The sequence below is a fragment of the Phycodurus eques genome, chromosome 20, assembly GCF_024500275.1.
Source record: "Phycodurus eques isolate BA_2022a chromosome 20, UOR_Pequ_1.1, whole genome shotgun sequence".
In the NCBI taxonomy this organism is placed as follows: Eukaryota; Metazoa; Chordata; class Actinopteri; order Syngnathiformes; family Syngnathidae; genus Phycodurus; species Phycodurus eques.
The window spans coordinates 3,105,204-3,125,051 of NC_084544.1; the positions used below are offsets into that span (position 1 = coordinate 3,105,204).

At 45.3% G+C, this 19,848-nt stretch overlaps 1 protein-coding gene across 1 annotated transcript; it reads left to right on the forward strand.

Annotated features, from left to right (window-relative positions):
* Window positions 1–1,764: 1,764 nt before the first annotated feature.
* Window positions 1,765–18,553, forward strand: mylipa (myosin regulatory light chain interacting protein a). The gene is made up of 7 exons (XM_061664574.1): window positions 1,765–3,171; window positions 4,546–4,736; window positions 14,303–14,488; window positions 14,679–14,876; window positions 15,086–15,250; window positions 15,386–15,818; window positions 17,005–18,553. Exons 1-7 carry the CDS (start codon window positions 3,085–3,087, stop codon window positions 17,212–17,214), a joined length of 1,470 nt encoding a protein of 489 aa, XP_061520558.1. The 5' UTR covers window positions 1,765–3,084; the 3' UTR covers window positions 17,215–18,553.
* The last annotated feature ends 1,295 nt before the right edge of the window (window positions 18,554–19,848 follow it).

Genomic DNA, 19,848 nt, shown 5'->3' on the forward strand with positions numbered 1-19,848 from the left:
GCGGCTTTTTGCCCCCTTGGTTGGGACGTCCTCTTTCTCCCGCATCACGTTTCTGCCACGCGAGGGCGACGGCCGCGAGGGGTTCTCGTCGGCTGACGGCTGCTCGTCTGCCGATTGGGCCGCTGAGTTCTTGCCCGGCCTGTTGAGTGACAGACAAGGAGGCCACCTGAAAGCCAGGCACTGGGACATGGCAAGCCACAAGTCTCCGGGCCGGAGGACGCCTGATCTCAGAGGTCGGCTGCCCCCCAAAAAAGCATCGGGCTTCTCCGGTTCCTTTGCCGACTCCTCCTCTCCCTCTTCTTCTGGGGCGTCGTCATCATCGGACAGAAGTTGGGGGTCCTCCTCGAAGCTGAAAGAGGTGCTGAACCCCCGACTCCTCTTCATCACGCTCTGCGCCGCCGACGGCGCCTCCGAATCAGACGACGAGGGTTCATCCGACGCGATGGCCGACAAACGAGCTTCGGAATCGCCTTCCCTGGGCCACGGACGCGAGGTTCCGGGGCTCAGGTCTTTCCTCATAGCCCCGTCGCTCCTCTTTCACTTTACGATGGACGGAAGCGACGAGTTGACGACAACGCCATAAAAACAACAGCAGGAGCAGCGGCGGCGACCGCTCTGCTCGCGTGTCACTTTCTGACATAATCTGCGCTCGCAGTGAGCGGGCAGCGATGATGCCATGGTTTCATCCGGCCACACACAAAAACAAACGCACACACTCCAAAGCGCACGCATGTGTTCACGCCACGCTGCAGTGGAGCGCAGCGACTTGCCCGCGAGGCGAGCGGTGATGTCACGTGGCATGATGTCACACGTGGCCGCCGAGCAAAAGCCTGAATGGAAAATAGTCTGGCGAATTGAATCGACCTACATGTGCAAGAGAAGGAGTCTGAGCGGATAAACAGCCGCCATCTCACGAATGTTCGAACGTATCAAGTCATTTCCGGGTTTCGGACGTTCTCGCCTATGTTTGGCGCGAGCTGTGTTTTTTTCGAGCAGTGAGTTTATCGGATAAAAACTGGTCCCGCTCGGTCGTCTTCTCGGCGTTTTGCCTCGTCAACATACGAATGAAAGCTGCGCTGTCGCACCTGCGTTGTTTCCTCAGCATAACAAGCAAGCAGCGTCTGCACGGATGCTGCGTGCGTGAACAAACAAGGGCAAGTTGCGCCCACATCAGGTATGAGTTTCGCTCATCGGTGTAGTCTGCGCCATTTAACACGATGGCTCTCCACAAAGCTAATCTGGTTATATAACACCATTGCAAGGCGATTGTCTTATTTATTTATTTATTTTTACCGAATCCTGCGTTTTCCGCGCGGGGGTCAGTCCAATGTCCGGCTTGGCGTCCATGGTGGGGATGCTGAGCTGTGTGCGCGTGTGTGTGTTTGATCACTCACCATCCTCGCGCTTCCATTTAAGGGCACGGCAGCTGCACAGCCCCGCGTGTCGCTTGATTGCGCGCCTCCTTGCGTCACCGCAGGGGCAAAAGTACGCTCGCCGCTCGCCGCCGCCGCCGTCGTTTCCTTCCGCTCCGGATCGTCTTATCTCACGCAATAAGAGGGCCGCAGCTGATTAACAAAAACTCGGCTGCTAGCGTTAGCTTAACGGCTAGCTCGATGTCAACCTGCTGGTCAATGACACCACGTTGACCAGCAAGTTGACATTTCTTACAATAATATCGCAGTTAAACATAGTTGGTAGGATATAAACAGACGTGACCTTTTTTTTCCCCGGCATAAGAATGTCGTCAGTATTTTGGTGGCTCGCTTTAAGAATTAAAGTTGCAATTTCTCACATATTTGGTCTCCTCGCCAAAAGAATGTTGTCTGCTCGCGATAAGAATTAAAATGGTTGTTTCCTTGGCATAAAGATTAACGCGGTGTCTTCTTGCATTTGTTGTCTCTTCAGCTCTTCTTTCCCCCCCATCCTCGGCATAAGAATTAAAGCAGGCTTTTATACCCTTGCCATGAGAATTAGCATTTTCTGGCATACGTTGTTTCCTTAGCATAGGAACTAGTGTTCAGTATTAAAGCAGTGTTTTCACGCCTACGTCGTCTCCTCGGCATAACAGTTAAGCAGTGTTTTTCTCTCTCTCCTCGGCATAACAATTAAAGCAGTGTCCTCTCCCATATATCTCCTCAGATGAAAGCAGCGTGTTGCCTCCTCGCCATCAGAATTAAAGCTGCACTTTCTCGCAAACATTGTCTCCTCGCCATAAGAATTAAAGCAGCGTCTTCTCACGTTGTTTCCTCGGTGCTGAAGCAGCTGGGGTTCATGCTTGCGTTTTAATGAAGATCCTAGCACGGGTTTGATGATCATTCCAAAAAAGATAGGTAACACGAGCAACACGTTAGCAGTCAACCTTCCATTTGTAGTTTCAGTGCCCCTATTTTCCTTTTTGAATAGTTTGAGGAACACTGAAGTAAACGTCTGCTGACCCAACTAAATGTGAACTCTTCGAATTGATCGTGGTCGGTGATGCCCTTCAGACAATGACGTTAATAACATTAAAAATGCTTTTGTTGAAATTTCCCTGGACTTGGACGCCGCACGTGAAGCCATGACGTCATTAAACTTTCAGAACATCACGTCCAAAAAAGTCGCCCCGTACGGCGAGGCGTTCCCGTTGCTATTTCTGGACTACGTTCCCATATATAATTCAAATAAACATTGTAAAGCCGTATACAAGCCATTAAACCTCCTCCGCCTCTCGACTAGTTTGCTAAACTGTCTGTTTCATTCGAAGCAGGTGAGTTGAGGCAAGCCAAGCCGCCAGACGAGGGCGCCCTGAACGCCTCACACTGGCGGCCGATGCAACAACACTTCTGATTGGCCCAAATGCCGGTCGCGACTATAAAAAGCTGTCCGCTATTGGTCCGTGTGCGAGCGGGGCGGTGCTTGTGCTTGTAGCGCCATTGATATAGTCAGGAGCGGGCGAGCGGAGGTCCGCCACCAGGACGGACCAGCGAAGAGAAAGTGACGCGAGGGGGGGCTCAATGTCGGGGATTCGAGAACGCCGGAGGATTGTTTGATTTGTTGTTTTTATTGTCTTTTGAGTGGCGCGTATACCAAAGAATCGAAACCAGAATGCTTTGCCACGTTACCCGTCCGGACTCGGTAGTGATGGAAGTGGAAGTTGACGCGAAGGCGAACGGAGAAGACTGCTTGAATAAGGTGAGCTTCGCGACAAAACACGCCGCCGTGTTTGTATTATTTATTTATTTTTCTAAGCAATTTTGAGTAACACACTAAACGTTTGAGTTGGTGACATGCTTTGTTGAAGTCTATTGACATCAACGGAAATTACCTACCGGTGTGACGTTCAATGCTCCGCGTGAATTGAACGCATTTGACGAAATAACACGGCAAATAGTTACAAGGCAGTTTAAATTTCCGGTGTCCGCAAACGCAACAAAAGTGAAGCCGGCGGATAGCTTTTCCGAAAGGTTACTCGAGTTCATTCTCACCGCCGAGCACTTGACGTTCCCTTCACTGACCGCTTCTCCGTTGGAATCCGCACTTGTAACTTTGTGCTCCTCGAGAGACTGGCTCCCTTTTTATTAAAGTGCATTTCTCATCTCGTTCTTGTTCAAGTTGGTACTTGGTATGCACGCCGTGAAAGAGTTTTGTCAAATGAAGCAATCTCGAGTCCTGCGGCTGCTGCTGTGAAGGAGGGGGCGTGGACGCAGGGGCGTAGCGTCAGAGGGCTACCTTGGGGGCCGAGCCACCCCCTGGAAAACTTGGAACTCGATGTATTGTTGTGCTTTATTGATTTTGACAAGAGTGTGATTAAATTACAAGAATCAAATTTATGGTTAAAACTATACTGTGATTAAAAAGTTTGTTTTTAATTCAAGAATTAAGTTTAAAAAAAGTGTTAAGAGGGGCTGGAGCATTTTTTTTATTTTTATTTATTTATTTATTTTTTTGAGTGGTGCACCTAAAGTATTGTTATGCAACGAATTATGTCTTGGGCAATAACCAAAGGAATATAAAAATACCCACATGAACCTAAACACAACAGAAACAAATATGATGAACATTTATGATTGTAATAGTACAACTTTGTTGTTGTAAAATTGCTGCTCTTTTTCTTTAAAATATTCTGACTCGAGGTGGGGGGGAAAATATCACTTCATTCTCATAATATCACAACTAGGGATGTGCTGATGACCCTTTTTTCAAAGTATGGGTTTATCGTATAACGTAATGCTTTTATTTCTCTTAACGTACATTTTTCTCATTTCCATTTTTTCCTCCCCATTACGTCATCATTATTAGCATAGACATTTTCTTTCATCTATTTTTAATCACAATCTAATCAATATTGTTTTAAACATGTTTATTTGAAAATATAAAATGCTTAAATACTTAATTTTAACTTTCCCCCTCCCTAATGTAATGAACCTGATTATAAGATGGTAGATATTTGCAAATATTGCATCATTAAGAGTTGAATGCTTCAACTTGTGTGCGTTCGTGTCATCTCGCCATCAGGTTTTTCATCCTGTTTTTTTTTTTTTTTTTTTTTTCTCTTCTCTCTTGCAGGTTTGCAGGAAGTTGGGCATCATCGAGGTGGACTACTTCGGGCTGCAGTTGACGGGCAGCAAAGGGGAGAACCTCTGGCTGAACCTGCGCAATCGCATCTGCCAGCAGGTGGACAACTTGACGCCGTGCCGACTGCGGCTGCGGGTCAAGTTCTTTGTCGAGCCGCATCTTATTCTGCAGGAACAAACCAGGTGCGTATATGTATGCGCTTTAGAATTCGGTTCTACACGGATTAATTGATTGATTTTTGGGTTCATGACGACCCCCCCAAATCTGTATTTTAATTTTATTTTTTTAATCTTGGTGGCTTCCATAGTTTGTCATGATTGTGAAGATGCTGTATGATTGGTGTTGATGCTTTATGATCCGCTTCGTTTTGTGCTTTGCTGCCATCATGTGGCATCTATACATAATTACAAGCACTTTTGTGGGGGGGGATGCATCAATTATTTGCAGATTTTTGCTATTCGTGGCAGTGACAGTTTTGTTGTTGTTGCATGTTAATCCCAAAGCAAGATTTCTGTTAATTTACTGATAAAATGTCATGACATTTATAACGTTTTATTAAAATGTTTTAAGGATTGTATTTAAAGGGTCATCTTATCCAAAAGGCTGCACTTTTGTTTACACATGGTGTTAAAAAGGGAAGTTGATGCAGTTAATGCTGGGGGGAATGTTTAAAAGCAGTTCGGTTACAGGATAAATAAAAAATAAAAAAAATCCCAATTTTCATTTTAGCAATTGAGGAAAAAAAATCGATTATAATCGGATATTGGACTTTGGAAAGGTGGGGAAATCGGCGTTATTTCTAGGCAGAGTTTCCTCCAGATCACGAAACGCCCGAAAGTAACTTCATCCCCAAGCTCTTCCGGGGTTACTTAAGGTCATTATGGTACGGTAGGACATGTCAGCCAGCGGCTCTTTGCTTGACCCCCACGACCCACGCCCTTCTTGACACGACCCTAGGATTCGACCCCTGTCACTGCTCCCCCGTTCACGCTGGGAAAGAGCATTGTGCCACTTTGACATTTTTGCAGTGGCCGCTCGGGAAACCTCGCAACGGAGGCCAGGCGTCAGTTTTCACCTAAATGTTTTTTTTTTTTTGGAATGTTTAAAAATGTATTTAGATTTACATTTCAATTTTTTTAATTTATTTATATATATATATATTTTTTTAAAGCTTTGACTTTTTCATTTTTTAAAAACATCCATCCATCCAGTTTCTTTACCGCTTCTCCTCACTAGGGTCGCAGGCGTGCTGGAGCCTATCCCAGTCATCTTCGGGCGAGAGGCGGGTTACACCCTGAACCGGTCGCCAGCCAATCGCAGGCCACATAGAAACAACAAATTATCTAATTAATTTACATTGGAACATTTCATTAGTATTGTTACATGCATATGTAAAAAATGTTTAAAATAGAAAATTTTCTATTTGAAGTTTTATTAAAAATGTGACTTATTTTGCTTATTCTAATTTATTGAAATTGTATTTTTACATATTTTACGTAAAATCAAATTCATTTAAATTGACATTTATATTAAAATTGACTTTTTTTACATTCTTATTGGCAGTGCAGCTTTTTAGCTTCTGTTTAAATGTCATTTTTCTAAAAGAATTGCATAAATATTTATATATGCTAATAGGTTTAACTAAAAAAGTTTTTTTTTTTTTAAAGCTTAGTTTTAAGTGTGCAAATTGCTGCATTTATGTTTACATTGACCTGACATTTAAAATTGTCATTAACTAATCTAGCTGCCACAAAAGAGCAAACTGTTCAATTTTAGATAGAATTAACCAATTGAATTAAGAAAATTCTGTTTTATTTACAGTAAGTTAACTATCCAATTGTTGAGGAACATTAATACATTCAATCAATTTTAGTCAAAAAAAAAAAAAGGCTAAATGAATGCAACAAATATTGCTCTTGATGATGTAAATGCTTGTGGCGGTACACCATACTTTATCACGCTATAATAAAGTGTCCCACGGCTGGATTTCTATCTGCACGCCTGCACTTGTCAACTTCTTATCGCACTTTTATAAAAAAAAAAAAAAAAAAATTGCCCCCATCACATAACACCCCCCACTCCCTCTTCCCCCATTGGTGCGCGCCGCCAGCCATCTGTTGATAACCCCTCGCTAATCTAGCGCAGGTCACAGCCAAGCAGGCGGCCAAGTGCCCCTTCTCATGCTACGCCCCTGCCCCCCTCCCCGAGAGTCCTCTTTGCCTTTTCACTTTCTGCCTCAAAAGGTTGCCAAATATGGGCCTGAGGGGTGGGGGAGGGCTGCTTGCAAGCGGGCGAGTCGCCACATGTTCTGACGGCGGACGTGTGAATGAAGAGCACGATACGATGACTTTGTTTGTTTTCCGTTGGAAGTTTATGTTTCGATGTTGGATCATTTAACTAGCCTACCGCGCTTAGTTAGATCATTGTAATGCCCCCGCAAGTGGTCGAGGATAAGCACTTTCAAATGCATTATTAAACAATGTCCCCCCCCCCCCCCAAAAAAAAAAGCGTAATAAACTTTCTTCTATGGCCGCAATTGACGGCCATTCACTCAACACGCAGACTGGCTAACGGTTAGTTAGTTAGGTAGTTAACGGCTAGCTGCTAACTTGAGCTAGCAACCAACTCTACACGCTGGCTCTCGCATCGCATCGCTCGCCAGGCCAGGCCCTGCCATTTAAAGCCACACACACTCAAAGGCGAACGACACCAAAGTGTACATGAGGATGGTGACCCCTAATGGACAAACGTAATAGCTGCACCTCACGTGCATGTCTGTTTTCGTGTTGGTATTGTTGGTGAATAATGCAACATATATATATATATATATTTTTTTTTATCAGATTGCTGCTAATCGATGGGATAATGGGCAGAATACTTGAGTCTAAAAATATTCAAAAGCTATAGCTTGTACAAAGGTAGAAATTGTTCATTTATCCGTTTCAAGTCATTTTTATTTATTTCACAGTTTTATGTATTTAAAACTATGTATTCTCTACAAAATTTTTATTTGTATTTCCCCCCATTCATTTGGGTGAGCGGCACGGTGCACGACTGGGTAGAGCGTCTGCCTCATACTTCTGAGGACCGGAGTCCAATCCCCGGCCCCGCCTCTGTGGAGTTTGCATGTTCTCCCCGTGCCTGCGTGGCTTTTCTCCGGACACTCCGGTTTCCTCCCGCATCCCAAAAACATGCATGCTAGGTTCATTGAAGACTGAATTGCCCGTAGGTGTGAATGTGAGCGCGAACGGTTGTTTGTTTGCATGTGCCCTGCGATTGGCTGGCGACCAGTTCAGGGTGTACCCCGCCTCCTGCCCGACGACATTGATCATACTAACGGAGGCGCCACAATAGGTGCAGTAGAAAGCGCTACGTCCAAATCCTCTTTCTATTTCTAGCCGGACACAGACACACGTGGGACTCGCAAGCGCTGAGTCAGGAACTCTGCTTGTCTAAGCTCATTAGTTTGAGGGTCTTGAGTCTTGGCGTCGGACAGCGCTGAGCCACGGCCCATATTTTCACACATTCGAAAACCTCTCACGGCGTGCCACCGAACCAAAAAGTATATGCGGAAATAATAACGATCTTGTCAGTTTACTCACAAATGACTTGGTGTGAAACCCTGTCAAAGTCCTGGCCAGATCTGACTCGCTCCATCATTTTTGTAGTGGCTCACTAGTCAATTAAATATGTTTTCTTCTGATGAAACCAACAATGTAAAACAATCTTTTATTTTAATTCAAGTAAAATGCATATTTTGGGAGTTACAACAGATGTAACTATTTCATTGAATGTAAGATTAGATTTTTAAACGGGTGAATAGTTAAAAAAAAAAAAAAAAAAAAAAAAGTATTGTAATGAGTAGCCAGGTATTTTTGCATGGCGCAATAAGTTCCATTGCCAGTTCTATGGTTATTAGCACACAAAAAAGCCAAAGAAAAAGCTAAGCAAACTTGTTGCGTTAACCTGTTAGATGCCCAGAGGTGAAGTCTCGCAATCTTTCTGTTGCTCACATTGAACAGAGACGTTCCTGTGTCGCCGTTTGCTGTTCTATGGTTCCCATCACACGTTTTGCCATCGCCGCTAGCCTTCCAATGCTCGCTGAGTTGAAGTCTGATTTCTTTCAAACGTGTTGACTTTGCGCAAGGGAGCCTTGTTTCGAGCCGTCGTCACCCTTGACCTACTTAATGCAAGCTCATCGACATGCGCGCGCACACACAAAAGACGCGTGTAGAAGGTGCTGAGATCATCCATGCGTGCACATGGAGGTAATGTTCAACTGGACGTTTTGGAACATTAACGCCTACACACGCGTCAGAATCTAGGCTGTGTGTGTTTGTTTACGCAGTATTGTGTCAAGTGTGTGTGTGTGTGTGTGTGTGCGCGCATGTATAAAACATGTTAAGTGCAGTGACTGAGTTCAGCACTTTGTAACAAAGGCCAACAAAAGTGGGCTCAGAGTTCCAAGCTTGTTCACCATCCAAATGCCCCGTTCCTCCTCTTCCTCCTTTTTCGTCGTCGTCTTATAGGGCATCTGCGTTACGCAACATGTGCTGCACCGGGCACGGTCCGAACAGCTTACGTAAGTCGCCGCTTGGCTGCCACGTCGTACTTGCGGGGTCGCCCCGAGCGCGCCGTTCAGGTTCTTTTAGCCCGTGCCGCGCATACGGCCCGTTGGCCGCACGTGATCTCGGAACGCATCAAAACGAGGGTCGCCTCATGGCTTGATCCCCATTAATGAACTGATTGACTGGAAGCGGTTTTCAAAGCGGAGTTCCCCAGCATCGTCAGCCGTTTCTGTGCTTTTTGACTGACCTTTCAAGACAATAATAACAAAAGTCAATAGAAGCACAGAACCTAACAATAGAAAGATTACGCTCTTCTTTCACGAGGGGGGAAAAAAAAAAAAAAAGCTTGTTTCTGGCTTTCTCTGTTCTTTAATAATCAGTAGTAGAACATCAGTTGGTTTCAACCAAAACATTGGTTTGATGGCAAAATAACCATTTACTAATACATATACAAAACTAAGAAACTGATTCACCGCACATTGTAGCACAGGCGTCGGCGCTAACGTTAGCATCCACCATGCTAGGATGCTCTCAGTGTCTGGCTGGAAAATGAGTGATCTGGTTGGAGCGGAATTAGGACGAACGTTGCTTCGTTTTTAGCATTAGCCTTGCTAGTTCATAGACTGGGGAAAAATGACCGCTTTTTGTTTTGACAGTGCCGAAGCGCACCACTGACCGTTAAGGTTAACATGCATCTATATATTCCTATATGACTTTCATGCTAAACATGTTTTAGCAAGCACAGACATCAGCGCTAACGTCAGAATCACCTGACTTTGAGCAGGGCTGCTTTTTCCAAGTGAACCCAGTTGACTTTCTACAGCTTGAAGCAGAATTAGAAAACGCATTGCTTTGTTGTTAGAACTCCTTAATTAGCCGGACTTGAGTTTATCGCACACAGTATCTGTGTCTCTCTCTCTCTCTCTCTCTCGCGTGCTCTCGGTCTCTTTTATCAAAGTCCAGCTTCTTAAATGCATGAAATAGGCTTAAAGTGTCTCTTGAAGAAGTGAAGTAAGGACATGGAGACCTTCCAGTGGCAAGGCTCTCTCCCCTTAAATGCTTGTTTGTGTGTTGTAGTCAAGTGATGCAGCCCAACAAACATCTTTCCGTCATTACCTGGGGGCTGTTTTTTTTTTTTTTTTTTTTTTTTTTTTCTCCCCCTTATTTGATTTAGTCTGGTGCAACGGCAGGACACAAGCGATTGGCACACAGAAGTATTTAATCTGTTTAACCTTCTGTGTTTGGAAGGGTTTTTCGTTGTTTAGCCTTGAGGTAAAGTTTAACTACAGAGGAATTTTTTTTCCCCCCCCAAAAAAGAAATCGCGGGGGGGGGGGGGTGGTGGTGAAGAGAAGAAGTTGTAATATACATGCCAGCCCTTGAGTTGAGTAAATGTCTCAATGAGCCACGTTCCAAATTGAACAGGAACTTGACCTTTTTTTGTTTGAAACACCCTTTGACATAGTTCAAACGGGGAATTTGTCGAAATCCGACCCGATCGAAAGCAGGTATCCTAGACAACTGGGCGACGCTGAACTGCGAGGCTATTTTGTGAATGCCATCTATTGTGGGCGCCACATGGCGTCACACTTTATCGTTTACAGGATAGGGTGTGAAAAAGTGGATGCAAGGGTCGATTCATTCGCACAGCTAGCTTGTTTTATTGCCGTTTGCCGTCATCTCTGCACAAAGCAGCGAGAGCCATACAATGGAAACATTCAGTTTCTCCGTGCAGATTATTGAGAGCGAGTTTACTGGAGTTCATTGACTGCTAGTAACCCCGGCATTTGGAACGCCAGCACAAACCGCATTGTTGGGATGAAAACTCTTGCGGGCGATTGGCTGCGAGCGAGTGCAGCATCTAAGCAGCGGTGTTGGGTTTCACTTTGTGTAGGGACGTTTTGTTCTCGTCGTCCCAAACGGGGTGGGCAGACCCTAATGTGGGACAATGGTTTTATAGAGGAGGCTGGAACACACTAGAGAAGAACCTTTATTTGACTTTGCTACCAGTTTGGTCGTCCACTCTTTAAAGAATGTGCACCAACGTTTTGTATTTGCTTTTTCAACACTTGGGTTGCAAGGCCGAGTTAAAAGGCGTCCGTCAGGTTTTGTTTTAAATGTAAATAGTGGTATGTTGATTTACAAGATTAGATGACCATAGATGCATTGCGTTTAGTGAAGTCTAAGTCTACAAAATTTTAGGACCTATTAAATGCCATGCGAATAACAGTTGTTGAGTATTTGTTGTTTTTCCCCGAAGGGACGTCGGTAGCTTGCACAAGAATCTGCCGCCGGCTGCCACAAGAGGTTTTTGGCCGCGAACTGTCTGCCTTCGGCCAGCTGTGCCCTGCAGGAGTTCCGCTCCATCACCGGGAAACTGACCAAACTCTCAAGCCGTTATTATTTACCGCGCAGTTTTTATTTATTTATACAGCCAGCGTGAGAAGCAGTTTTGTTTTTGTGGCGCTTCTGTGGGAGAGTTCATAGTTCCCCTGCATTCCGCCTCAAGGCAGTCAGGCTGGAAGAGCTCTCAACTTCCTAGTTGATTCTTTTAAAAAAATTATAATATAGTTTGTCCTGAGCCAAGCTACAGCACCTTTTGACACACGGGTTACCGCACAACTGCGTACTGGCGTCGCTGCAGTTTACTCGTGTTACATTTATTTTTAGGACCGACGCCAAGGAGGTTAGGTTGCTATCTGCATTTGTTTGTTCGGCAGGATTACAGAAGCAACAAAACATGGAGTGTAAAATGGGATGAAATGAAAATAAATTTTCAACAACTTTTAAAACTGCTGCCACAGTTTACTCATGTTAAACCAGACACACTTTTTGCTGCCGTTGACTCGTTAATTTGTATTTTTAGGACCTCAGTGAAGGATTTTAAGTGTTTATGACCATTTCTTTTGGTAGGATTTACAGAAACAACAGAACATTGTGGAATGGTAAAATGCTGTGGTGGATACTAGGTACTTTGAAGCGTTTACAATTTTGAACCAGATCCAAACTGGGACAGTTTGACCTTGGCAGAGGTCTACACGCTGCAGAATACCAATTTCTTATAACGGGTGTTGAGGGAGAGCTCAGCACCCAACCGTAAACGGACGCAAAGTAAATAAATGCGGTTTGCAGTTGCGTTTATCGAGGAAATGTCGACCCCAAAACAAGCTTTGCCGCATTGATGCTCAGCGACACGCCGACCATCATCGCTCCGCCTGAACTGTAGTAACCCCGGCCCTTGCCTTGCCCTATAGTAACCCCGGGTAGGCACCCTGCTGCTCTCCCGCCTATTGTTTACATCAGGTAGGTCGCAAAACGAGCAGCACTGTGACACGTGACGCCTGCTGGGCCTGTACACAATGGAACGGTGTTTGTTGTGCGTGTGTGTGTGTACGGAGGCAGCTGGGGGGGGTCTTGGAATGGGATGTTTGACACCATATCAAAGCACTTGTTTGTTACTCCCACGGCTGGTGGGCTACTCCGCTGGCTTGTTATGGTCTGGCTTGATAGGGAGCAGCCCTGGCTCACTGACGTTTGCTTACACGCCTCCACAGCTGCTACCGATTCGCCCCCCCCCAAGAGTCTGGGCCAGTCCCTGAAGAGTGCCGAGGAAGCGCCACGGTCTTATCGTGGTCCTCCATGGACAACCTCCTCAGAAGAGGCAAAGTCAAGAGTCTAAAGCCATGTTTACGGCAAACTGTTTAGTTGTTTACCAGGGTAAAACCTGATCTCGAGTATCTGCAGTCTTGAAAAATTGCCGCATCTGGCATTTACACGCCTGAAATGTTACCAACACGGAATCTCTTAAGATCGTGGTGGTCAATGACAAATGTGAGGGATTAAGCTAATATCAGGTGGTGAACATCACACACCTGTTGCGATTTTTCTGCTATTCCCTTTCACGCAGTTTCTGTCTTGATTTGATACTGCCTCCATAGCAAAGAAATTGATGGGTTCGCCTTCACCCCCCCCCCCCACCATTCCTTGTTGTTAGGGCTCATCTAATGGCATCGTACAGTTAAAAAATGATACCAGCTTGCTGCTGCATCTGGCGTTTACCTTCCTGTGCCTTTCACACAGAATGCAGAGGCGGAATACTAGTGCAAGTGAATAATCGAGTCTAGTGTTAAACCTTGCACCTCAGTTACGGTTTTTCACCGTCTCGCTTCAGCTTCATCTTGGACACTAGCTCCAAAGTGGTGAAATTGCCGGGTTGCCTTCATGCCCCACCATGCCCTGACCAAAACGGTATTTCTCACTGACCACCATAGCTGGCCTTTTCCCCAGCAGAAGTCGACCAGGTCATTCACAGGCTTCTGACCTAGTGTCAGAGGTGTAACCGCCATGACCACAGTGTGACGTTTTACACCGGAAACTCTCTGCCCACACTCTATAAATGACCACTGATAGGTGGGTCGTTGGGTCCTGACTGAAAGGAGGTGTTTTTTTTTTTTTGTCAGATATACGTAGCGCTCCCAACTGAACGGAACAGCTCGGTGGTGGATACAAGGCTTAAAAAGTGTACTGACATGAGTCACGAGAAGGCCTGCCCAACCTGATTTACAGTTCCGATATCCTTAAGGTTACTTTGCCGTATGTCAACTGCAGGAGGAGTTGCCTGCTGGTGTTACTTCAGTTCAGAGACTCGGTGATGATGTCAGGGTGTTCTTGTCTCCTGCTGTTGAAGAATTCCTTACATCTTCTGGACAAAAGAACGGTCAGCTAGCCGATGTGTATTTTTCAGAGTGGTTGCTGTTTTCTTTGGCCACGCCAGAACACGGTGTTCTCGTCATGTTGTTCAAGCCAAACAAAAACAGCTTCTCCTCGTATCAACGCCTCGTTTTGATTGAGATGAGTAGGCTGATAGAACTTCCCCACAAAGCGCCATCCGTCTTCTGACTGGGAGTACTGATCAAAAGCCAGCGACTGCGGTGAGACTTACTGCTGCTCTTTCAGCTGTCTCTCTTTGCAAGAACTTCTCGTTGTGTATCTTGCTGAGGCATTGAGAACAGAAAGTGAGTCATTGTGACTGTGCTGAGCCCACCTGTTCTGCGTCTTTGTGTTCCAGTTGGCCCAGTGACTTGCCAGTCACATTGAAAATGACTGCAGCCTGTACACACAAAGACTTCTAGTATACTGAATCCCAGTTCCGAGCGGTAACCAGTCGTGGTTTCTCCATCAGACACATCTTCTTCACACATGTGAAAGAGGACCTCCGGAATGGCCACCTACGCATGGGCTCGGAGCAGGCCAAGGAACTGAGCGCCCTGTTGGCCCAGGCAGAGTTTGGCGACTACAACCAAAACACGGCCCGGTACTGGTACTTGGAGCTCTGCGGTGAGGAGCCGTGTCCTGCCACGGTCAACGGGTAAGCGGACGCATTGAATGTACCGTGCTCTAGTAGTGGCGTTGCACATGAAGTTCTTTCGCAACATGTCGAGCGTTCCAAAGGGTCATGTAGTAGTCCATTCCTCGACTACTGTAAAAGATCGATCGGAATGTCCCCTTTTTTTTTTTTTTTTTTGTCAGCCTGAGTAACCGCCGACCTGTGATTGCAGCATCGTGTCCAGACACAAGGCCCTAGAGGGCTTGAGCCAGGCCTCTGTGGAGTACCAAGCCCTACAGCTGGTCTCCTCGCTGGAGCACTATGGCGTGGAGTGGCACTGGGCCCGCGACGCCCACGGCCAGCGCTTGGCCATTGGCGTCGGACCCGAAGGCATCGCGGTGTGCAAGGAGGACTTCAGCCTCATCAACCGGTACGTCCCACCCCCAGACACTGATTACCATATTTACATTCAAAAACGTTTAATTTTAGTCTGTTCAATAAATGATCCTGTTCAGCCCGTGACCTAAATTGTGCTTTGAATTTTGATTTCCCCCCCCCCCCCGACCAAACCCTCCAACGATTGAGTTCGACATCCCTCAGCCAAAAGCCTCAATCATAAATACTGCCTCCACTGTACAGGGTCAGCTACCCTGTCATTCAGATTGCCACCCAGTCGGGGAAGACCGTGTACCTGACCGTCACCAAGGACAACAACGACAGCGCGGTGCTCATGTTCAAGCTGATCAGCAACCGCGCCGCCAGTGGCCTGTACCGCGCCATCACGGAGACGCACGCCTTCTACCGGTAAGCGGACAGTCACTTAGCTCCTCCTACCACCGTGGTTGGCGCACCAGATCCATAAAAGGTGCCTCGTAACTCAAACTTGCAAGCCATTCAAAAGTCCATTTTTAAAGTTGTACAATTTTTCCGTCTGTTAAGGTGCGACACAGTGACCAACGCGGTGATGATGCAGTACAGTCGCGATTTCAAGGGTCACCTCGCTTCGCTCTTTCTCAACGAGAACATCAACCTGGGGAAGAAGTACGTCTTCGACATCCGCCGCACCTCCAAGGAAGTCTACGACCACGCCCGCCGCGCCCTCTACAACGCCGGCGTGGTGGATTTGATGTCCCGCTCTGGGGGCGAACGCTCGCCTGCTTCGCGCTCGCCAAGTCGCCAGGACGGCTTCGACGACGACGACGACGACGGCTCCGACTGCGGCAGCTGCCAGCGGAGTCGGGCGCTGCAGGAGAGGCTGCACAAACTACGGGAGGCGCTGTTGTGCACGCTGTGCTGCGAGGAGCAGATCGACGCCGCCTTCTGTCCCTGCGGTCACCTGGTGTGCTGCCAGACGTGCGCCAACCAGCTGCAGGTGAGGCTCGCGTCTCCGCCGCCGCCGTTTTCAGGGTCAGGAATTTCTGTCGTACGCTGGGCATTGGCCACCCGGGCCTTCAGTGGAGACTCGATCCGCTTCTTAATAGCGCCACTGTCACATCGCAACTATACAAACCATCAATACTACAAGATACAAAAACTCAATATAACCGCATGCTACTGTTCTACGTACATCTGGAGCCGTAATCAATGTTTATCTCGTAACTTGACTAAATTGTCAAATGAAATGCGAAGGACATAATGTGTGGGGATCGCTGTGGATGCGTTTTGTTCGTCAAAGTTTGCTGTAACAAGATTACTGTAGCTCTGACCAACCAAAGGACTGAAAAATTTTGACATCGAGGATTTGAATTTGATTGGTTAAAGAAACAGTCCCGTTTCTATCCATCCAGCCATTTTCTGTACCGCTTTATCCTCACTAGGGTCACGGGCGTGCTCGAGCCTATCCCAGCTATCTTCGGGCGACAGGCGGGGTACACGCCGAACTGGTCGCCAGCCAATCGCAGGGCACCTATGAACAAACCAGCCTTCACACCTAAGGGCAATTTAGAGTCTTCAATTAACCTAGCACGCATGTTTTTGGGATGTGGGAGGAAATTGGAGTGCCCGGAGAAAAGCCACGCAGGCACGGGGAGAACATGCAAACTCCACACAGGCGGGGCCGGGATTAGAACCCCGGTCCTCAGAACTGTGAGGCAGATGTGCTAACCAGTCGTGCACCGTGCTGCCTCCCATTTCTAATATAGTTTAAATTGCGAGACAGTCTTAGGAGCGACTTCCAACTGTTTATGCAACGGAATGGTGATCTCCCGCAAAAATCGCGGTTTTTCTACTTCGGCTCCACTATTTAATTATTATTAGTTGCATTCCATTTATTATATTTTAACAAAACGGTCTTACTCAAATGTGTCTAAGCTCTTTTTGCTGGTTATCGTCTAAAAAAAAAAAAAAAGAAAAACATTCAGCCTTTCAATCTTGAGTTGTGACATAATGCTGCAGTGGAAGTGAGGAAGAGGCGGAGCTTCTGCGACGCTTCTCAGACAGTTGGAGAGTTAATGGATTCGTTCTCGAGCTATTTTCAACACTTGAAATTGGTTAATTGTCAAAATAAGAGTTGACGTGAGGACTGACTGCATTTTCCTCCATTTTTTGTTTCACCGCAGTTGTGTCCGGTGTGTCGCTCGGAGGTGGAGCACGTGCAGCACGTCTACCTGCCCACCTGCACCAGCCTCCTCAACCTGGCCATGGCCGACCGGCGGGCCGACCGCGTGGTGGGCGGCGGCGGCGGCATCCCCGCGTCCATCTGCCGCGACCTGGCCTCCCCTCACGACTGTGAGGGGGACGACTACGACAAAATCTTCACGAACACGTGAGGGATGCCACCTCGGACGCTTTTTGTTGTTGTTTGGTTCCGTTTCCTGGACTCTTGATAGACAAACCACTCCCCCTGGCTTGTGTGTGAGCTGCCAAATGGTTTTAGTGCTCTCCTCTGTTTTAGTGCTCTTCCCCTTTCCTTCTTGTTTTATCTGGATTTCATTTGTTTTACCGTTTTTTTTTGTTTTTAAAACTTCCCGGACATTTTAAACTTTTATTTAAGCAGTTTGTTGTTCTTTTTAATCTTCATGTTTCCATGCCAACGAGGAGGCTAAAAAAAAAAGTCTTGGATAAACATGCATTCGTTCTACAGATTGCAGACACTCCGCTTTTTAGCAGCTGCTTCCGAGCTCACCACTTATGATTAACTCCATGCCAAAGGACAGCGCAAACCAGACTACCTGCAGGGGGGGGGTAAAATTTTCTCCGCAATTTAGTATTCTCCATCTGTCTAGTATTCTTGCTTCAAATTTGGTAGCAGTCGGACAAAATCTCTAGTTCTGTCTTTTGAAGGATTCTAAAATGGTCGTTTTAAAGTCAAACGTCGCCACATGCAGTGCTGAAACGCAGATTCTTTGCAATTTGGTGACACCCATCTGTATAGTATGGTTGGCTCCAGTTTAGTACAAGTCTGACGAAAATCTCTTTGAAGCCAAATTCGCCACTTTGAAGTCGAGCTTTTCCACCACATGCAATGACAGGGTGTCACGTTTTGCAATTTAGTTTCGTGCTTCAATCTCTGGGATGAATCTGTCTTTTGAACCTGATTCGCAGCAAAATGGTCGACTTCCTGTGTATTTTCAGGCATGGCTTTTTGAGACTTTTGTTGTGCGTCTACTCGTCGTCGACGTGGCTCCCACGTTTTATGTTGCTTCGGGGGGCTCAAATTCAATTTTATTGTTTTCCTTAAAACCCGCTGAGCTGTGTTATTGCAGTCTGTATTAAACTGATCCTAAAATGTCAGATTCAAATCAAAATGGTGGCCCACCCCTGCTTGAAAAGCCTCCTCTCGCTGTAGGAAAATATCCAGTGAGTTTTCAAAAGGGTACAGAGATGTGTGCAATACCTCCCTGCTTTTCATTTTATTTTTATTTAAATGTCAACTATTTAAAAAGTACAGTCACTTTACCAAGGAAGCTGCATCCACACTGTTTTATTTTAAAAAGGTTTGGCCTTAATGTAGCAGCACCGTTGTCTTTGTTTCCAATGTTTTTGGTGTTTTTTTATTTTTCTGCAAAGAAGAAAGTTAGCGATTTGTTTCTGTTTTCTGAAGCATTCTACGCTCTGTAAGATGTTATGCTTTTGACAAAGTATTAATAAAGTTTTTTTTTTAATGAATACAAACTTGGTTTTGATGCGTTGACTGCGTAATGAGTGGAATTAATTATGCCTTTTTTTTTTTTTTTAAATCATATTTACTTCCTTCATTTAGCCTAGTAGCATCTTAGCACCACAGCAGCAGTGAAACAAAACATGAATGCATTATGTCACCACGAGGAAAGTTGACAAAATATTTAAGTGGACTGACGGGTTTTTAAGAGGAAGGTGTGTCAAAGGGAGTTTGTGTGCGTGTATATATATATATAGAAATGTATATTATTCCTCTTTATATGGTAGTAGAGTTTAGTGGGCTGATTTTATTTACAGTATTTTAGCATTGAAAAGGCTATTAAAAAAAAAAAAAAAGTTAACTTTTGCCAACAGTATTATTTTTTTAATCCCAGACACATTTTAGTGTTATGATCCCACTGCCAACTGGTTTAGTTGTTAATTATACGATATTTCCCCAAAAAGCTTGGCAGGGTTGATGTTTTTTTTTTTTATCAAATATTGACAACGAGAGAGGATGTGAAAGTCATGTTTTTGTTTTTCCATCCATGACTGCTGGTACTTGACATTGATCATATTTTAAGAAATATATTTCAAAAGGTATTCTGCTCTCCATCATTGCCTTTTGTTTGCTTAAGTCCACAGAGCAACGATGTGTGGTCCACGCAGCTGCGTGAGTACCGCTGAAACACATTGACGCCACATGGCAATAATCTAAAGTTCAAAAAAGATGAAAATTTTTGAACATTTGTATTACTTCCAAACATGCTTTCATTTTAACTCGCCCGAAGATAGCCGGGAGAGGCTCCGGCTCGCCCGCATCCCGCGTGAGGACAAGCGGTACGGAAAATGGCTGCATCACATTTCAAGAAATATTTTTTAAAATTCTAATTATATAATCAATAATAATATATATAATTATATTACATTTTACTCAAGAAAAATGTAAAACTCCTCCCAGATGTCGTCTTCATGTAATAATTTGAATAAAACGTGCGTGCGTGATCACAAGCAAACTAAAACTCGTCGTAATTAAGCTGACGATGTTCCGTATTGCTACGTTAGACTCGACCACTTGACCTAAAATGAGTTCCTTGACCCACAAGAGCAATTTTAATATGATTTCTATTGAAGGAAATTACTCGCCGGAAGAAAAGACCAATAAATGCATCTTAAAGACGCTAAATTCAGTTTCAAATGTACTTTTTAATTCTGGTTCAGATTCATAACTATTTATCTCAGTGGGACAATTGGGTTAGTTTAAAAATAAAACATGAAAATTATATTACATGTAAAGGTTTGAT

Coding starts and splice junctions, on each gene's coding strand:
- mylipa (XM_061664574.1), top strand. CDS start 3,085: ATGCTTTGCCACGTTACCCGTCCGGACTCGGTAGTGATGGAAGTGGAA. Junction 3,172..4,545: donor GAGAAGACTGCTTGAATAAG/GTGAGCTTCGCG, acceptor TCTCTCTTGCAG/GTTTGCAGGAAGTTGGGCAT. Junction 15,251..15,385: donor GAGACGCACGCCTTCTACCG/GTAAGCGGACAG, acceptor CCGTCTGTTAAG/GTGCGACACAGTGACCAACG.